The sequence below is a fragment of the Giraffa tippelskirchi genome, chromosome 8 (genome assembly GCF_054371585.1).
Source record: "Giraffa tippelskirchi isolate mGirTip1 chromosome 8, T2T-mGirTip1v1.2.pri, whole genome shotgun sequence".
Taxonomy (NCBI): Eukaryota; Metazoa; Chordata; class Mammalia; order Artiodactyla; family Giraffidae; genus Giraffa; species Giraffa tippelskirchi.
In genome coordinates this window covers 11608174-11628204 of record NC_137282.1, presented here as the reverse complement: position 1 = coordinate 11628204, position 20031 = coordinate 11608174, and the positions used below count along the sequence as shown (strand labels likewise).

Sequence of the window (20031 nt, the reverse complement as noted above, 5' to 3'; positions counted from 1 at the left end):
GCCCTAAACACCCAATCTGATTTCTTCCTTGAATATTAATATTTGATATTTATAAAAGTATATATATCATAAGAATAAAGCATACTAATAAGGTTAACAGTGAACCCACAATACAACTTAAGAATTAGAATTGGCCAATAAAATATTCCAAACCAGATTTCAGTCCTGGAAAAGTCACGTTTTTCTCCAAATGTAACATTCTTAATTCCAAGATTGTCTTTCAAACTGCACAAGTTTACTCCTGGCAGTCAAGGGAATAAACTGAGAATAAATTGATGCTGTAGTAAAGAATGCCTGTTCTCATTCAAACTGGCATTTTCTGACTCTCTAATCAACCAGGATAAAATACATTCTCGTCAAATGTATTAGGCTTTTATCAGTGTGTATTTCAGAATCTAACTCATCTTAGATCATAATAGAAGTGGGATTTGGGACAGGCCTGAAAAAATGATGCTTCACATGACGACTGGTCCACAGCGATCACTGGGGAACCACCTGTGAGGTACACTGGAATATTTCCTGCAACTGGGCAAGTCAGGAACTGAAGGGTGAAGTCTCTGTAGTGCATAAGATCGTTGATACCAACAGTAGATGCAAACAAACTTAATTTTTTTCAGTCTCATTTTATACATGCCTAATAAAACCATTTATTTAATGAACAATGAATGACATTATTGGGAACATAAATGATAAACACGCTTCACCTAAAAGCACCCCATGTTCACCTTTGGGTTAATTAAAACGTGGGTAGAAGCCTGTGTTCAAAATGTTAAAAACAACACTATTCTGTGTAATTAGTATTTGGTTCCCCTAAAAGCAGGCTGGGCAGTGGTTGTATTTCTGATTCGTGTTAAGGCCACATGTGGGGTGCATGTGGTAACCACACACTCTGGCTCGGATAGACAGGGGTGTGATTTCTGCCAGCCTTGTTCCAGGCCCACGTCTACCCCAGGAAGTCTCACATCAGAATAACTAGTTACTGAAAAGAAACAGTTTCATGGGGCCCAGAGAGGTTTGATTGGAAAAAATATATTAAGAATTAGTCCATGGATATAAAATGCTGATAAAACATCACTGGCCTGTGAACGGGAGCTCTGCTTTGGGCCTCTTTAAAATGTCACGTGATTAAAATTTAAGTATTAAAACTAAGCAAGTGTATTTTCATATTCATAAAGTTTTTTAAAAAGGAAATATATAATGGACAGCATGGTGACTATAGTTAATGATACTGTATTGAATATTTGAAAGTTGCTAAGAGAGTAAATCTTAGCCGTTCTCATCAAAGTTCAGCTTTTTTGGGTGCTAACTGTCCTGAACTCCTAGCCTGGCTCCCTGCCATAAATGGTGCGCTTTCCTTCAACACATGCAAAAAAGTTCTCACCACAGGAAAAAAAAACTATAACTATATATGGTGATGGATGTTAACTAGATTTATTGTGGTGATTGTTTTGCAATGTATACAAATGTCGAGTCATCATACTTATACCTGAAACTAACATAATATCAATTATATTTTTTTAAAAGGCAAAAGAAAGTTTGAAAAAGGAAAACATTCTGAAATTTATCTGAAGACCTTGGGGCTTCCATGGTGGCTCAGTGGTAAAGAATCCACCTGTTAATGCAGGAGACGAGGGGTTGATGCAGGAGATGACCCTGGGTTGGGAAGATCCGCTGGAGGAGAAAATGGCAACTGACTCCAGTATTCCTGCCTGGGAAATCCCATGGACAGAGGAGCCTGGCAGGCTACAGTGCATAGTGTTGCAAAAGAATCAGAGACAACTCAGTGACTAAACAACAACAAAGTCTTCTTATACTACTTCTGATATTTCTTATCCGGGAGTATCTTATCTATTATTCGTCAAACCTGTAGCTATCCCCTCCTGGAAAATATAAATATTTTTAATTATGAAAGCATTGTGTGCCAGTCAGAATCACCATCATTAAAAAGTCTGCAAATAACAAATGCTGGTGGGGGTGTGAGGCAAAGGGAACCCTCCTACCCTGTTGCTGGGAATGTAAATTGGTATGGTCAGTATGGAGAAGAGTATGGAGGGTGCTCAGAAAGCTAAAAACAGAGCTACAGTATGACCCAGCAATCCCACTGCTGGACATATATTTGGACAAAACCAAGAAGACACATGCGCCCTTATTATGTTCATAGCAGCACTATTTACAATAGCCAAGACATGGAAACAACCCAAATGTTCACTGACAGATGAGTGAATGAAGGAGATGTGGTACAACTATACAGTGGAACAATACTCAGCCATAAACAAGAATGGAAAATGCCACTTGCAGCAACATGGATGCATCTAGAGATTATCATACTAAGTGAAGTAAGTCAGAAAGAGCAAGACCAATACATACGGCATCACTTCTATGTGGGATCTAAAATATGGCACAAATGAGCTTATCTACAAAACAGAAACAGACTCACAGACAGAGAACAGACTTGTGGTTGCCAAGGGGGATGGAGCGAGAGGGAAGAACTGGGAGTCTGGGGTTAACAGATGCAAACTATTATGCAGAGAATGGATAAACAACAAGGTCCTCCTGTAGAGCACAGGAAACTATATCCAATCTCCTGAGATAAACCATAAAAGAATATAAAAAAGAACGTATGTATGTATATAACTGAGTCAGTCTGCTATAACAGCAGAAATTAGCACAACACTATAACTACACTTCAATTAAAAAAGGACATAGCTTTAAAATTATTAATGTAGTTTTATACACAAAAAAACAACGTAGTTTCTTTTAAAAATTAAAACAATGCAGAAATGTGTAACAGAAAAGCTGAACACGCTTCCTCCTTAAAATCTCATGCCTTAGGCTATTAACGTTAGATGTTTTTTCCAGGTAATAACACAAACATATTATATCGAGGTCTCCAATTTTTTGAAGTTGTATAAATATATGCAGAGGTGATGTATGTGCTATTTAACACGCTTCCTGAAGTTAACTGTGCACCGTCTTCCCATGTTACCACGAGCACTACCCTTCTTTTGGCTTCCAGGCATCGTGCAATATGGGTCACTACCATTTATTTGACAAATCCCCTACTGACTGACCATTTGGATTACTCAAAACTTTGCAGTTAGAAATAATACTGCAATGAACATCCCTATAAGGACATTTTTGCCTGTTTGTCCAATGTCTTTCCTTTGATACATTCCTTGAAGGGGAAGTGCTGGGTCCAGGGGTGCACAGTTCAGTTCTGTCACATGACGCCTTTCTTGTAGAGGAGCCCTTGTCTCTCCAGGCTCACCTGAGCTGCAGAATTAGTACTCTTAAATCTCTGCCAGTCTGTTGAAAAATAAACTTTGTTTTTTTCATGTACATTTTTAGTGAGGCAGGGCACTTTTCACATGTTTGTTTTCCATTTGCTCTTCTGCAAACTGGTTCTTTCTCTGTTCCTTTTTCCTTTAGGAAGGTATTTTTCTTTTCTTACTGACAGTAGAAGAGTTCATCTGGTTTGATATTTGCTTTTTAAAACTTCGTATCTTTTGCTGTAAAGTGTAAAATTATTTATATATTCAAACTGTCCATTTTTAAAAAAAAGAACATGGACGTTTTCTGTCATTTGTTAAAAAAATTGGTTGGAGGGGAGCTTCTCAATGCCCCTTATCTCAGGTAAAAATGAAGTTTTTAAGCTTAAATAGATAAGCAAGCAATGTATTTAAAACTGAGAAAATGACAGAACCCTTGTTTAAAAAAAATACAGCATGTTTGAAATTCTATAGAGACATATTTAGGATTCTAATTGAAAAGCAGAACTTTACTGTGTTCTTTTGAATAGTATCCATTTTCTTAGTAAAATAATAAACATACACCTCAAAATGTAGAATGTAAAATTTAAAAAAATATCACTATCCTTTTGCATGAATATTTGTTAAAAATAGGCTTCTTAAAAGGAGAAAGATTTAATAAAACAATGGCAACCATGCATACTTCTTGCTTCATTCCCTTAAGAACTAAAGGCTCCTAATGAAATAACCTCTCTCTCTAAATTCTAAAAAGCTCCCTCTTTGCACATAGTTTATTATAGTTCTAGCTAGAAGCTCTAAAACAGATTTAGGGGCAAAAAGAGTTATTTTGGCCAGAATATAAACTGGTAACTTCATTAGAAACCAGAAATGAACATAAATCTAATTAGAATGCAGAAAAAAAAAGTCTTCCCCACTATCCATATGAAACCTTTTATTCCAAATCCTATTAGTACCACAGTTCATTAGGATAAAATAACTTTCAGAACTTAAAAACAAAAGTCAATCAACCAAAAAAAAAATGGGGGTGGGGGAATCTAACAACCACTAACGTTCCCAGTCTTCTAAAAACCTCGACTCAGAATGTTTCTTTTCTTTCTTTTTCTGAGGAAGTGGCTGTGCTGTGTGTTGTACCTGTTTCCTGGCCACGCTTGTACAGACTGAACTACTGAACAGTGATTGAATACTTCCTCTTTGTCCTTGGAAAAACTTGCCTGTAATTTCCCAATTTGGCCCAAACAATTTGCTTGTAATGCAGCTTCTTGCCAGCTTTGCAGTCATTGCAGTTCCAGCAGCCTTCAGGCGTCTCTATGCTCAGGCACTCCGGGTGGAAGGAGGCTGGACACGACTCGCAGCAGAGCAGTCGTCCACCTTGAAACAAACAAACAGTCTTAATAACTAAGAAGAGAGGAAAGAGACAGACAAGAAAGTTATCTTTTCAGTGCATTAAATGTGATTCAGATTGAGAGAAATTAACAAAGGGATTGAGTTATATTGTAGTGATGGATTAAAATACAAGACAATAAACAGATTTATCTACTTGAGTCCTTCCTAGGGAGGGCTTCAGTGGCCAGAAACTCAGAGCGTGTGAGGAGCAAAAATATGCCTCTTCATCCCTCTGAAATGAGGACTGTTGAGGCATCAGTTTAGCCGGGGGTTAAGACTCTTAACATATGACAAATAGATGCATAAAATCTTTAGACTTGAGTAGATGTGAGAACAAATTTTCAGAAAACTATGTACTCTTTTTTTTTTCCTTGAGAGCTAAGTAAGCAAACAATGGTCATCTTTGTATTTTAATCCAGTGACACAGCTAACTAAATCCCTTTATAACAATATTAGCAAGAATGAAAATAGCCAACAGGCTGACCACTGTTTTTTTCTTCACTTGTAAGAATACAAAAAAGTAAAAGGATCTTGAATTTGTGATTACATTATCATTACCTTTTCAGGAAAGACAAAGAAAGTCAAACAGGCTATATAGCAGTGGTTTGCAACTTTTTCATCACCAAGGAGCCCCTTTCCCTTTCCCATGGACTCATGTTTTCAAATATTTTATCAACCAAAAAACCCACCAAAACTAAAAAAACATTTTAAAAGCCACAGTTATTTTTTATGTTTTAATGAACTACAGAAATATCTAATAGCCAATTGGAGCTTCAGATCCCAGTAACAAAACTAGTCTTATCATATTAAACTGTTAAAATCATAGCCCCAAACAGAAAATCTCATGCAACTGTATTTTGCACAAATGGCTGATTCTGTTAGACTTTCTGAAATATTAAACATAGTTCAAAATTTTGTTTGTAATATTTTCTGACACATATTGAGAACCACTGCTTTATAGCATGAAATAAGTATCAGGTAGAATCAAGTATCACATATAAGGAGATCTCTTTAAGTAGCCTAACAAAATCCTCTCCTTTTAAAAACACAAAATGATCTCTGTATTAAGACGAAAACAGGTGCAGCAAACAAAACAATATTATTTTTAAATGCAAAAAATTAAAGAAATTTGAGGGGAGATTAGGTATTTCAACAAGTGACAGAGAAGAATGTTAATCACTGAAGATGAAATACAATAAAGACACTTACTGTAAAAAAAAAACCATTTTTCCATTGGAAAACCAAGTCTATAACCCATGAGTGTACTGAGATTTAAAGTCTTATAAGCAAAAGGTTAAGAGCCCACTATACAATGTTATCAAATTATATGCTCCAACCTTTTGAGTGTTTGCTATCAATTTTCCAGAAAATCTTGTCTTCCTGTAGACTTTCAAACTTCTAACTAATTAACATAAAAACAAAAAGAAAATCCATGTACAATCAGTGATGAATTAAATTACTATATTTCCTCTGCTTAAAAGCTTTTACTTCCATCATTTGGATTTTCCCCTTTGTCTGCAGATCTCAATGTGGATTAATTGTTCCAATTCTCCAACCTAGAGATTAGCTGCCTGAGTGGTCTCAGCCTAGGTAGGGAATTCTTCTGTAAGTTTAAGTAAAATGAAATAATTCATTTTTCCATCAGAAAGAAATGACCAGTAGGGAGAGTGGTCTTTGCAAATAGCTTTGAGGACATGTGATTATTTGGGTTGATGTGGAAAAGTCAGGCTGGCCATTTTTTAACATTATGGAAAAGTCCTGAATTTTAAGTCTTATTTCAGAGGAAATACAGACCCTGAATCATCAGTGAAAATCATCACGATTTTTTGACAAAAATACACAAGGGAAATAGAAAAATAAAAATATGAACAATCCACCTTGGTGCTATGCAAGAAAACTGCTTTAGGGTGCAAGAGAAGAAAGATAACGGTTCAAGCTAAGCAAACAGAGGGCTCAAAATAATTTCAATTCATGTCAAGGCCAATACCGAGTACTGAACACAAAGTAAGCAACAATTGAATTTGTCTAATTTTATAAAGGCGCCAGCAGGGAAATCAGGCATTTCCTAAAATGCCTTGGGTAGTCTAGTTTTACTGCACTATGGAATTAGTCAGACCCGTGTCCATCTTTGTTTTGGAAACAGGTGGTATCACCAGTAAAGATGCCATACTGTGACTTCAATGGAAAACAGACAAAAAAGTCAATAGTCTCTCAGTCTCCCTCTCCATGGGTTCTAACCAACTTGCTTAGTTATACTTTCCTTTAGTCATGGGTCGCTACTTCAGATGTCTGACAAACAGCAAACATACATCAGCAGCAGGCAACACAAAGAAAGAAAAAAAATGAATTAAATTTTCTTTAAAGATTCTGAGCCTGGCCCCAGATCATAACGGAAATGTATACAAGAAAAGGCCTTCACCTTCTAGGTCGTCTATTTTACCCTCTAGAATACTAACTCCCCCAAGAATACATTATTGTTAAATGACTTTTTCCCCTGTATTACACGTAGGCTCTGTAAGGCAAAACACGAGATTTTTCTTTCATAGATTAAATTAACTGGGAGAATATAAATATATACATTTAGCACTTGGTTCTCTGTGGGTAAATTATCCATAAGCTATTCTTCAGTTCCGCTGGGCTGCCTTTCAAGCTCCAGTATTTGTACATTCTCCCAGCTGCCCACTAATGTCTCCTGAGAGAAGGGCAATTAGTTTTCATAGCAAACATTTAAGAAACAAAATGACAGAATGTATTACAGAATCAAAATTTTAAGTGTCAGTTATCTTGGTTCCCCTCTGTTTAATAACCTATCTTGTTATTTAGTTGAAAGTTAGTAACAAATTACATCCTGTCTCTTCTATTCTAACATGAATGGTAGTTCAGACAAAAGAGAAAGAGGTCTCAGAATACATTTCTATATTAAGCAGAATCCTAGTCTTTCAATTTTAATAACTACAGATATATGGAATGTGTGAAAATTTATTCAAGAAGTGTAAGTAAAAATTTGTAATAGTGGAATTATTTTAAGCCCTTTTTAATAATTTTGCAGCCATATGAAGACAGTCACAGCCACCAAGGTAGAATTTACTGAAAGCAACAGATGGTGCTTGACAGGCATACATTTTCCCCCTTCATTTAAAGAGAAAAAAATAGGAAATGCAAAAATAAAAGTAAGAGATAAACTATTTTGATTATTACCTTTCTCACATTTCTTTTTGGAAGCTGACGAAGAAGGAATCATAGGTAATTTCATCAACTCTGCACGATTTGATTCGTTCAGTAGGTAGTGGGACTTATAGGCATAGGAACTGAACATGGGGTCTGAATGGTCCTGCACTATCAGCCCTATACGAGACAAACAGAAAGATGTGAGCTGCAATGAAACTACCCATGATTCCATGAGGAAAAATAAACCAACACCTACTATGTAGCTGTGCTTCAAGGTGGGGGAAAAAGAATATGAAGAAAAAGAAAGATCTGACAGAAAAAGCTTTCTACAGTTAGTAAAGGGAGTTTAGGCTACTCCATGCCTTATCTCTACACAGAAATCTACACACAATCAGAAAAAAAAACTCGAATTTAATTTGAGGATTAAACTGTGTTTGATGTCATTCTGAAAACCCACTTTGGAAAACAGAGCTATGTTCCTCAATGTTTAGAAGGACTATGATGACAACCCAAAGAGCACAATGACACATCATTTAATAGTGGAAATAAGAACTGTCTACATGACACAGTAGAGACCCTGGTCACCTTTAATACATCAAGCAGCACTGAACGGCAGAACTGGGCCTCTCTTCCTCTCTGCTAAGATCTTCAGATACCCTCAAATTCCAGCTTTCTCAGCCAGACAATGAAGCTTTCCTCTTATCAATATGATATATTATTTTAAAGAAGCCGTAAGTTGCTGAACTTCCCTGAGGTACTGCACATCTTTAAAATTTTGTCCTGCTAGGATAATAACCAACTTAAGGGTTTATAAAAATGTCCTTTCAATCCACTAATACAGCTGTCCTATTGGAGGAAAACACCATCTGCTCTAAGCCACCTGTAGCACACACCTCCCCTCCCTCCCTCCTCCTCCTGCCCCAAGTTAAGTCCATCCTGTAGCCGAGGCCACTCCTAAACCAAGGGACTGCAAGACCAGGGAAACTTTGTGGTTACCAGTCAGTTTCTAACAATCTAAGACTTTACAGTGCGAAGCATGACAGCAGCTTCACAGAGATCTTTCTGAGAAGAGGGAAGAGTTCTGTTTCTAAAGGGGTGACCATTTATTATCTTTGCTGGATGTTATCTTCATTTGGCGCTGCTGGACACCGAGACAGATTCAGGAAATCTCTCTCATGTGAATGGAACTTGAAATTGCTAATTGGTAATACAGAAGAATCTTTGAATAAAGGTTATATAATGTTGAATGAATTTCATACATTTAATAGAGAAAAGTGGTACAGTGGCTTTTAAATAGGGAAGAACAACTTAGAATGTTAAGTAACTTTTATTTTACAGCACCCTCCAGATGAAAGGAATGCTTAAAAATATCTACTGCATTGAAATGGCACCTATGACATCATGATGGGCAGGGGAGGTGGATTGTTCCTCTAAACACTGAAGCATTTCCAAAAATATTTCCATATATTCCAGATATTTCAGTCTTTAAGAATTAGCTTAATGATTTAAACAACCAATATCCAAGAACTAAGACAAAAATCCTCTGTGCAGAGGGAGAAACAACTGCAACACAAGCTAAGTTTCCTAACACCAAAACATAAAGGACTGAAGTATCCCTTTTAATAAGTGTAGATTTATTACAATTAGATCCCCTTAAAAAGGGAGACCCTCTATAAATACTGATAAAGGAACACATATCATTTACTTCTGGAGAACTTTTAAGCCCTTCTCAAATCCTAGCATCTGATCTATTTAGAATAATTTTCTGTAAAATGCTGGAAAAGAAAATGAAAGTTTCTGTTTACTGTGCAAAGCTGCAGTTAGAGTATTTGGGAATTAAACAATCTTGTTCTTAAAAAGGCATTTCAGTACAGCAAATCTTGCAGAATAACTGCCAAATTGATAAAATCCAAATGTGATCCTGTTGTTAAAACATGGAGTTTCCATTATCTCAAGCTTTTAATCAAGGCATGAAAGTTAAAACGGTTAGAATTTGCTCTAAAACTAGGTTCCTTGACAAGGGGTCATGTTCTACCTTACTTAAATAAAAAAAATACCTGCTTTAAAGGTCACCCAATTATTGAATGAAAGAGAGCAAAAGAAAATATTGGTTGATATACTTACTGATGGTACTTGACTCAGAATGTACTCCTGAGTAAGCCAACATGATAGTTTTAAACTTGATATTTATTAATAAAATGTTGGCTCAGTTACACACACACACACACACACACACACACACACACACACACACACACACACTCCCTCCCTCACTCCAAGTGAAAGTGAGTAAAAGTAATATTTACAAAGCAACAGAGACTTTATGTTATCACTGACACTCATCTATTTGAAAGTCTCTAAAGCTAGTTATTCAGTTGTTAGTTCAGTATTTTCACCCTATCACTCCTTTCTTAGGAATGGGGAGACGGACAAGGCACATGCTGACACTTTCTTTGGCTAATGCAATGTGGCATGAGACACATCCAATTTTCTCCTCCCTGTGTCATCCAGCCTTCAGGGCAGAATACAGCTGCCCTCACTGTTCTACCCAGCACTTCTCTCTGATGGCAGCCGCCCCACATGCTTGCCAAACAGGCCAACTCAAGGCAGTGTGTACACTGACTCAGCTGGTTGCTACAAAAAGGACTTCCAGTTACTTAGTCCTTCACTGTCCACCTCCTCCGGCTTTTTTTGTTTTTTAAAAGAGAGTTACAAAAGTAAAACCATTCAAGATCTATCATACTAGCTAAATTCTATTAAAAATATTTTATAGTACTTTCACCAAATTGAACTGTCTCCTGAAACAAAACAAAACAAAACACAACACAACCACTAGGTATAAAGCGGATGACTACTGAGAACCTCCTGTACAGCACAGGGGACTCTACTCAATGCCCTGTGGTGGCCTAAATGGGAAGGAAATCCAAACAAAGGGTTAGGATATATGTAAATATAGAGCTGATTCACTTTGCTGTATAGCAGAAACTGCAAATTCTTTAAAAAAAGAAAACAAGATCCCAAACTTCTTTTTCAATATGGGCTAAGCATAATCTAACAGGCCTGACATGCCCTAGAGTCCTTTCAAGAATTTCAAACTAAGGGAAGTTTAGAAAACTCAGCATTTATGACAAAAAAACCCCCAACAAACTGTGTTTGGGGTTATTAGTTGATTTCTAAAATGCTTACATTTTAGATTACACTAAACATTACACTAAAAATTGTTTTTATTATAATACAGCTGAGACACTCTGTAAAGCTGAATACTCCGTATCATAACTAAAGAAATTCTACTTTAGATATATTACGAACTCAAGTTCACTGACACCCTCAGGGACACAATATTGTTTTTAATTGATCAATCTCTTGGCAGACTTAAATATCAACAGCTGGCAAGTAAGAAAGCCTGCACTGCAGGCTCTTAACTAATACACCCCATATGTTGCCTTGGCTGTATCCCATCAGGCCTCCCTCGATGCCAGACCAACACATGATAAAATACAACATAAATAATTGAAAAATAAATGTGCTCTTCTTGCCTTGCAAGTGAAATCTAAAGTAGTTGAAAACTCTGGATTACATAATATGACATGAGAAGATTCTACTTCAAACAGAAGAATTGTTTGGAAAAGTGAAGAGAGTTGACCCTTAAACAATGTGGGGGTTAGGGGTGCTGACCCCCATGCAGTCAGAATCCTTTGTAACTTTAGTTGTCTCTCTCCCCCATCTGCGGATTCCACCACCGTTTGATCGAAGTATTGGAGTACGCATTGAGAAAACTGTGCACATAACTGGATGCGGGTAGTTCAAACCCACGTGGTTCAAGGATCAACTGTAATCTTTTGATGCTCCAAACAGGAACACTGAGGACTCATCTTTAATTCTAAGTTACTAAGAAATTAAGCAGAATTTAGCTTAATTTATGGAAGGATTAATATTCTAACAGTCTGAGTGTCTAATGTAACAAAAGGGACTGGTTGCTCGAAGTGTTCATCTCTCTTAGGGGTATTCCTGGAGCTCGATTTTAACAGGGAAATATACCAATGAACCCAGAAAGAGCCGAAGAGAAAGGACTGAGACTCACCTCTGGCGCAAACGAAACAAAAGCCTACATTTACAGCAGAGGAAGAGCTACTGCTCCGTGTGGCATGATTACTGCAGATGAGAACGCAGGAAGACACGAGGGTGCTGCCGGCGGCAATGCAAGCGTCTACGGAGTGGTAGGCGACTGGGCACCGCAGACATCTCACCATGCGACCTATTGGAAGACAGTCAGGGAGGAACCTGGGTCATAAGGCATCTGCTGATACAAAGGGAGATCTTTGGGGACCCAGTGTGATGCTGCTTATAGTAGAACGAAAATCTCCTCACTGGTTCGGCTCTGCCATTCCTATGCTGTATGGTCCCTAAATGTAGTACCCATCTAGAGGTCACTCAAAAAAACTGTATCTGCTCCAGTGCTGGAGAAATGGTGGTCGCCAATATGGCACCTGTTGAAGGAATTTCCAGGGGTAATTTTGAACATATGGAACTTTCTTCTCACGGTCTGAATTAGAACCTAGTATCCACTTATCTTAGGGCTTTCCTGGTGGCTCAGTGGTCAAGAATCCTCCTGCCAATGCAGGAGACATGGGTTTGATCCCTGGGTCGGGAAGATCGCCTGGAGAAGGAAATGGCAACCAACTCCAGTATTCTTGCCTGGAGAATCCCATGGACAGAGAAGCCTGGTGGGCTACAGTCCATGGGGCCACAGAGAATCAGATACGACTGTGTTTTTTACCATCTTATTTAACTTATTTTATTTTACTATCTATTTACCACTTATTTTACTATCTACTGTGGCCCAGCTGCAATAGCTATAGACAAACAAAGGGAAGATACCCGATGTTCTTTATAATAATGTGCTTACTATTTGCTGTTGCATTTAAAACAACCCCAAACATTGTCCCCTTCCTTAGCTTTGTTTTACCTTTACTTGCTTTGTGGATATCTTTCTCCATAGAGCAGGCAGAACAGCAGTGCTGGGGACAACGGAAGCCTTTTGATTCAAAGATGGCAGTGGGGAATTTGCGGACACAGGCTTCATGGTAAAATTTCCCGCAGGTGCTGACAGAGCAACGCTTCACATCCGTACCAGACACTTTACATGAAAAACATGGGTGCTGTCCTGGAAAATTGGTGAGGAACACAGTTTAAACAAAATCTGGATTAAAGCATATTTCTTTTAAATAGAAGCAGCTACTGATATCAGAGAGCTAACTCCTCTCCCCACAGATTCTACTATATGTGTAAGATTTTAATATACAAAAAGGTGCTGAAAACAAATTAAAATATGACAACAAAACTTGTTTTCTACAATAATTGATCATCCATTTGAAGATATAGCACTAAAAGCAATTTAGATCCCCACTTCTCACTTTACACTAAAATAAAGTCCATAGAAAACCTAGAGCAGAATTTTTCAACACCTGAAAGTGGCAAGGTCTTCCCAACTGAGAATAAAGAAATTACCAGTGAAAAGAGAGATGTCGTCAGATAATCACAATTTCCATTTGTAGATCAGACATAAAATGAAAACTTATAATCCTAATAAAAACAGAAAGTTATAGCTAGATGTCTTATTAAAACTGCAGAAAATCAAGGACAAAGAGAAAATATTAAAATCACCTTCAGAGAAACAAGACTGAAAGCTGACGGAAAGAGAAAGCTGGAAGCCGGAGGATGCTGTCACTAAGAGGTGAAAGAAAACTGCTACTGAGCCAGAATGCTGCACCAGTGAATGCACCCTGCAAGAAGGGGGTGAAGTCAATATGTACTGGGGAGAACTAACAAAACTGAAACTCGGTTCTTTGAAAAAGAACTGATATCCCTGGCAACAAGTAACTAATAAAAAAATGGAGAAAAAGCAGCAATATTAAGAATATCAGAAATGCAAAACGATGCATCACTACAAATCCTACAAATGTTTAAAAAAATAAGAGGACGTCACTACCTTTTTGCCCATAAATTTGAAGATTTAGATGAATGAATTGATTCCTAGAAAACCAGAACTTACTAACACTGGCACAAAAATAAATAGAAAATATGATAGTTCTATAAACTGTTTAGGAAATTGAAACTACAATTAGAAACCAATACAGAAACTTTGACCCTCAGATGGTTCCACTGATTAACCTGCCAAACATTTTGAGACAGCAACAATTAGAATGGGGGAATAAAAAAAGGGAACAAGTGAAAAACAAACAGATGTAGAAAAGTAAATGCAACAAGGATGACAAAGGATTATGTTTTGTTATATAAAGAGTTCATATGTGATATTATCACTTAAATGTAGAAACTAAAAATCAAAACAAATGAATGAATATAACAACACAGTCTCACAGAAACAGAACAAACTAATCGTTATCAGTGGGAAGAGGTATGGTGAAAAGGGGCAAGATAAGGGTAGGTGATTAAAAGGTACAAGCTACTACATATAATAAAATAGGTAAGATGCAAGGATATATTGTACAGCACAGGAACTATAGACAATATTTTATAATAACTTTAAAAGAAATATATTTTATGAAAATATTGAATCATTATGGTTTATACCTGAAACTAATATAATATTACAAATCAATTATGCTTTAACCAATCAATCAGGCTTCCCAATGGCACTAGTGGTAAGGAACCTGTCTGCCAATGCAGGAGACATAAGAGACTCAGGTTTGATCCCTGGGTGGGGAAGATTCCCTGGAGGAGGAAATGGCAACCCACTCCAGTATTCTTGCCTGGACAATCCCATGGACAGAGGAGCCTGGAGGGCTCAGTCCATAGGGTCACAAAGAGTCTGACACAACTGAAGCAACTTAGCATGCATGCATTAGCCAACCAATCAGTCAATACGAAATAAAGAAGAATCATGGGGGAAATATATGTAACATATATAAGCAAAGATCACAAGACTTATGGGCTTCCCTGGTGGCTTAGCGGTAAAGAATCCACCTGCAACGCAGGAGACACGGGGTTCGACCCTTCCATCTGGAAGATCTCCTGGAGAAGGAAATGGCACACCACTCCAGTATTCTTGCCTGAGAAATTCCATGGACAGAGGAGCCTAGTGGGCTGCAGTCCATGGGGTCATAACAGTCTGTCGTGACTTAGCAACTGAACCACTATAAAGAACTATAAATCAATATAGAAATGGCTTAATATAAAAGTGGGCAAAGGGTATGAACAGGCAATTTACAGAAAGCAAAAAAGACAGACGGCCAATAAACACATGCCAAAATGCTCAACTTTACTAGTAATCAGATAAATGCTAATTAAAACCACAAGTAACATTGGAAAAATTCATCAAATAGGAAAAAATGTAAAGAGTTTGATAGTACTGGCTGTTGATCAGGGTGTGGTGAAACAGGCACTCATACATTGCTGGTAGGAGTTACGTTGGAAAGAACTAGCTCAGAAGGCAGCAGAGCAGTATCCATTCTGAAAGGAGACATTCACTTTCTGTGGCCTGGACATTCTGCTTGCTGTCTGTGTTAGAGAAGACTTGTACATGTAAAAGGATGTTGACTGAAGTATTGTTTGTAACTGCAAACAACTGAAAGCTGTCATTATCTGCCTTTTAAAATCAGGATTGGCGTTTTCACTTTGTGTCTCTGTGACATATGGAAATTATAAGCAGCTATTTATTTGGATTCATCTTTTGGGAAGTGTTCAAGTCTTTTGCCATTTTTCTTATGATGCTATAAAAATTCTGAAGGAAAAAAATGTACAAGAAATAGCTTTTTGTTTTGATTTTTTACAGAAAGTTAGACATGGTTTTGGAAGTAGCTAAACATTACAATTTGACTAAGTCATAAAGATCCTTTAAAATCAGTACTTATAACTGTGATGGTCAAATATTTGTTGTTGTTTTTAACTGGCTTTGTTGCAGAAATAAAATATAGCAGTGGGTGAATTATAAAAATTCTTCAAAATCAGTCCTTACAAACTGTGATGTTCAAATTTTTTTAAAAATGTTTTTGTTACAGAAATAAAGAACAGTAGGTTTTGGTTGCTGTTGTCCCATTGCAAATATATAATTTTAAATTATATTTTAACATATGAGTAGATAAGAAAGCAATACTATTGTTTTTAAAATAACTTTTAGAAATTTAAAAAATTAAAAAAAGAAAATTATTTTAAAGTTTAAAAAAGGTTTGGCTTTACCTAATGGATAAACTGCTCCATGTAAAAATGAAACAGGCTTTCATAATGATCAAAGTAAGTCTAATATAAACGAAAATTGTTGTAATGAGCAGTGCCATCACACTAACAGAGCTGAGCTATAAACCCCTGTAAGACTCAGGCTTAGGGTTCTAGCATGGGGATGTTTCCACTGCTCTCCCTCCTCACTAGGACATGGGAAAGTCGCTTAGTCGTGTCCGACTCTTTGTGACCCCATGGACTATACAGTCCATGGAATTCTCCAGGCCAGAATACTGGAGGGGGTAGCCTCTCCCTTCTCTAGGGGATCTTCCCAACTCAGGAATTGAACCCAGGTCTCCTGCTTTGCAGGCAGATTCTTTACCAGCTGAGCTACAAGGGAAGCCCAAGAATATTGGAGTGGGTAGCCTATTCCTTCTCCAGGGGATCTTCCTGACCCAAGAATCAAACCAGGTCTCCTGCATTGCAGGTGGATTCTTTACCAACTAAGCTACCAGGGAAGCCCCACTAGGACATGGTCTTCCTTTAGAATAAGAAAGTAACAAGTAAAACTGCCTGTTACACATTTCATTCAAAAGGGCCAATGAAAATGTTTTCTATCCAGAAGTCACATTTGTCTTAACAGTAGAAAGTGGAAGTATAAGAACTTATCAGGCATGTATCCTGTAATACTTTTTACATGTAACGTATTTATCTTTTGATAAACAAACAAAAAAACTTCCTAAATGACCTTAAAGAATCTGAGCTTACACTCTTAATATGTTGGCAGTGTACCACATTGGTATTCAACTGATTTTCATGTGATTAAAAACGTATCAAAAGCAATTTAAAAAACAGTTACTCTTGCATTTCCTGGATTATTAATGATGTTTGTAATGAGAATGAACATTTTCTCATGTCTTACTGGCCATTTGTGTTATTTCTTTGGAGAAATATCTATTCAAGTCCTTTGCTCAATTTTGAATTGGATTTTTTTTTTTTTGGTGTTTTCATCTATGAGTTTTATAGTTTCAGCTCTTATATTCTGGTTTTTGATCATTCTGAATTAATTTATATATATATGGTATAGGGTAAGGGTCCAAGTTCATTCTTATGAATGTGGATCCAATTTTCCCAGCACCATTTATTGAAAACACTATTGACCAGTGTTTGCACCCTTGTTAAAAAATCATTTGACCATACATGTGAGTTTATTTCCAGGCTCCCTAATCTATTTCATTGGTTTATGACTTTATGCTAGTACCACACTGTTTTAATTACTGTAGCCTTGTAGTAAATTCTGAAATCAGGAAGTATGAGTTCTCCAACTTTGTTCTACTTAAATTGTTTTTAAAGCAAATTTCCTTCTTAAATTTTCTAGTAGATGTGTACCAAATTAGATTACATCTAACATTTGTTAGCAGATTTCTGCTGGATTCTAGAGTTAGAAGAGAAGCCCTAAGAGTGTTTTAATACTGAGATACATGGTCTTTCCCAACAGTAATTTAAACTACAGGCTGAAAATGTGAAAGCTTAACTGGGCCAGGCACATCAATGACTGAGTGACAGGGTTTCAGAAAAAGGGCATGGTAGGGAAGGTGGGGAACCAGGAGTACGTGCTTGTTCTGTCTTTACACGTTCAGAACTCATTGTGAAGGCCAAATAAAACAATGTGTAGGTAATCTGACAGAGAAGGCAATGGCACCCCACTCCAGTACTCTTGCCTGGAAAATCCCATGGACAGAGGAGCCTGGTAGGCTACAGTCCACGGGGTCGCTAAGAGTCAGACACGACTGAGAGACTTCACTTTCACCTTTCCCTTTCATGCACTGGAGAAGGAAACGGCAACTCACTCCAGTATTCTTGCCTGGAGAATCCCAGGGACGGCGGAGCCTGGTGGGCTGCCGTCTATGGGGTCGCACAGAGTCGGACACGACTGAAGCTGACTCTGAGGCTGTCAGCTGGCAAACTGTCTAAAAGTTTTTCTGCAGAGTCTAAATGTGATCAATAAAATGATACTTTACATAGGGAAAAATTTAAGTTATTTCTTTAAAACAGCTTCTGTAGCTTAGTTTTTGCTTGTGTATGTAAGTAAGGGTGTGTGAGCATGGTGAGGATATATGACACATGATCACCATCTACTGGGTCAAGGTGGCAGAAGGCAATGGGAAAGAGCAAGGACTCTGGGGTCAAGCTCCACCTCCTGGGCCCGAACCCCAGCTTCACCATGTACGTCTTCGTGACTCTGGGCAAGGCTGGGAACCAAACGCTCTAAATCTCAGTTTCACACTTGGCAAAATGGACATAATAATAGTAGTGATCTCATAATGTAATGAGGATCAAACATGATAAGAAGATAAAATGCTGAGTATTAAGAGCAGCTGGCATTTAGGAAGTGTTTGGTTAAAAACAAAGTTACTGTTCTAATGGAATTTGGAATATACAAAAGATTTTTGAAGGCATACAAGTAAAAAAGTATAAAATAAATACCTATGAGAATCCAAATAAAGGGGGGAAAAGAGTAGGAAAATAGTAAAGTATCAAAGGTAAGGTCAGCATATCATAAATATTTGACATCCAACTGACTCATAGTTTCTCACAGCAAAATCGAAATAAAACCCACAAAAACATACAAACATGGTTCCTAGAAGCATTACCAGGCCATCTCACAACCAGGTGACTTTTCACTTACATTACTGGTAACATCCTGCTTTCCATGACTTTACCTAGAAGCAAGGCTATGACACAGAAGAAATAAAAACTTACATATTTCTTTCTCTATAAATTATTTTGACTGGTGGAAGTCTACATGTGGGGTACAAGAAATAAATGGTGACCTCCCAAACCAATTTCCGGTCCCTCCATCTTTCCACTAAAAATACAGCTCCCCAGGGTTGCAGTTTGTGATGGACACATATTCTGGTGTATGAAAGCCAAGGGATTTTAAACCAATCTACTGAGCACAAAAATCGCAAACCCAGCAGAAAAATAACTCACTCTACAAACTTTCTACAGCTCTTTAGATAAAACACAAATGCATCTCAATGATTTGACAGGTTTTATGGTCAAGGAAGAAATCTGACAATAATATTGCTAACTGTTTTTTTTTTTGGTCTTAGGAAGCCTAATCATTGAATGATCTTAATCTCTGGAACAGCTATGGAAGAGGAGATTCGAGCTCCATAAATGAGTAAGAGAGTGCAACATCAGAGGAGACAGAGGCTCTGCATACCCCCACCCACCGCCCTCTATCTACCAGAATAGGGATGCTCACCAGTTTTACACTCTACACAGACGAACTTTCCATCGAGGGGTGATGACAAGCCCAGGCACTCCAGGTGGAAGTGTTTGCAGCACTCTCCCTCACAGGGAATCAGAGAGTCACCAAAGCTTTCACAGATCTGTAACAAGGCAAAAAAACCGCGGTTCTCAAACTGTACCAGGCATCAGGACCACTAGAGGGCCTGTGAAGACAAGCTTGCTGGGTCCATGGTTTCTGATTCAGTGGGTCTGGGTTGAGCCCGAGAATTTCCAGTAAGTATCCTGATGGTGCCGGTGCGGCTGGCCCTTGGCCTTCACTTTGAGAACCACTGAACAAGCCAACTCTTCTCTGCACCCAATATGTATAAAGTTTAAAAGTTATACTTGATCTTTGATGATTCCTTCTTTGGAATCCGCAGACTTCAACTTTGCTTCACAGTGCAAAGTAGTATTTTCAAAAAGGGCAAATAAACCTTAAAAACAGTAATATCAACTTAAATTTAAGAGAATGTTTTTGAAGGCAGCCATCTGTCATTTACTTCCAATTAATAAGAGCGTATCACAATGAAGGGGGCTTCCGAGGTGGCTCAGTGGTAAAGAATCCACCTGCCAATGAAGGAAACTCTAGTTTGACCCCTGGGTTGGGAAGATCCCCTGGAGAAGGAAATGGCAACCCACTCCAGTATTCTTGCCTAGAGAATCCCATGGACAGGGGAGCCTGGTGGGCTACAGTCTACGAGGTGGCAAAGGAGTCAGATATGATTTAGCAACTAAACAA

The 20031-nt window shown here is 37.7% G+C and overlaps 1 protein-coding gene across 8 annotated transcripts in view; it reads right to left on the bottom strand.

Annotated features, from left to right (window-relative positions):
- The window catches only part of NSD3 (nuclear receptor binding SET domain protein 3), a 99470-nt gene that overhangs the window by 13147 nt on the left and 66292 nt on the right, over window positions 1–20031 (bottom strand). For 4 of the 8 annotated variants that reach the window (XR_014063418.1, XR_014063419.1, XM_081524071.1 and 1 more), the window contains exons 12-16: window positions 19267–19393; window positions 12787–12984; window positions 11902–12075; window positions 7851–7997; window positions 4481–4637 (exon numbers count right to left, since the gene is read on the bottom strand). Coding sequence is in view for 4 of the 8 variants with exons in the window: in XM_081524071.1 (XP_081380197.1) it covers window positions 4481–4637; window positions 7851–7997; window positions 11902–12075; window positions 12787–12984; window positions 19267–19393 (803 nt within the window). In the remaining 4 variants the exon portion in view is untranslated. The remainder of the gene's footprint in view (window positions 1–4480; window positions 4638–7850; window positions 7998–11901; window positions 12076–12786; window positions 12985–19266; window positions 19394–20031) is intronic. The other 4 variants (XR_014063420.1, XR_014063421.1, XM_081524074.1 and 1 more) reach the window with 1 other exon arrangement.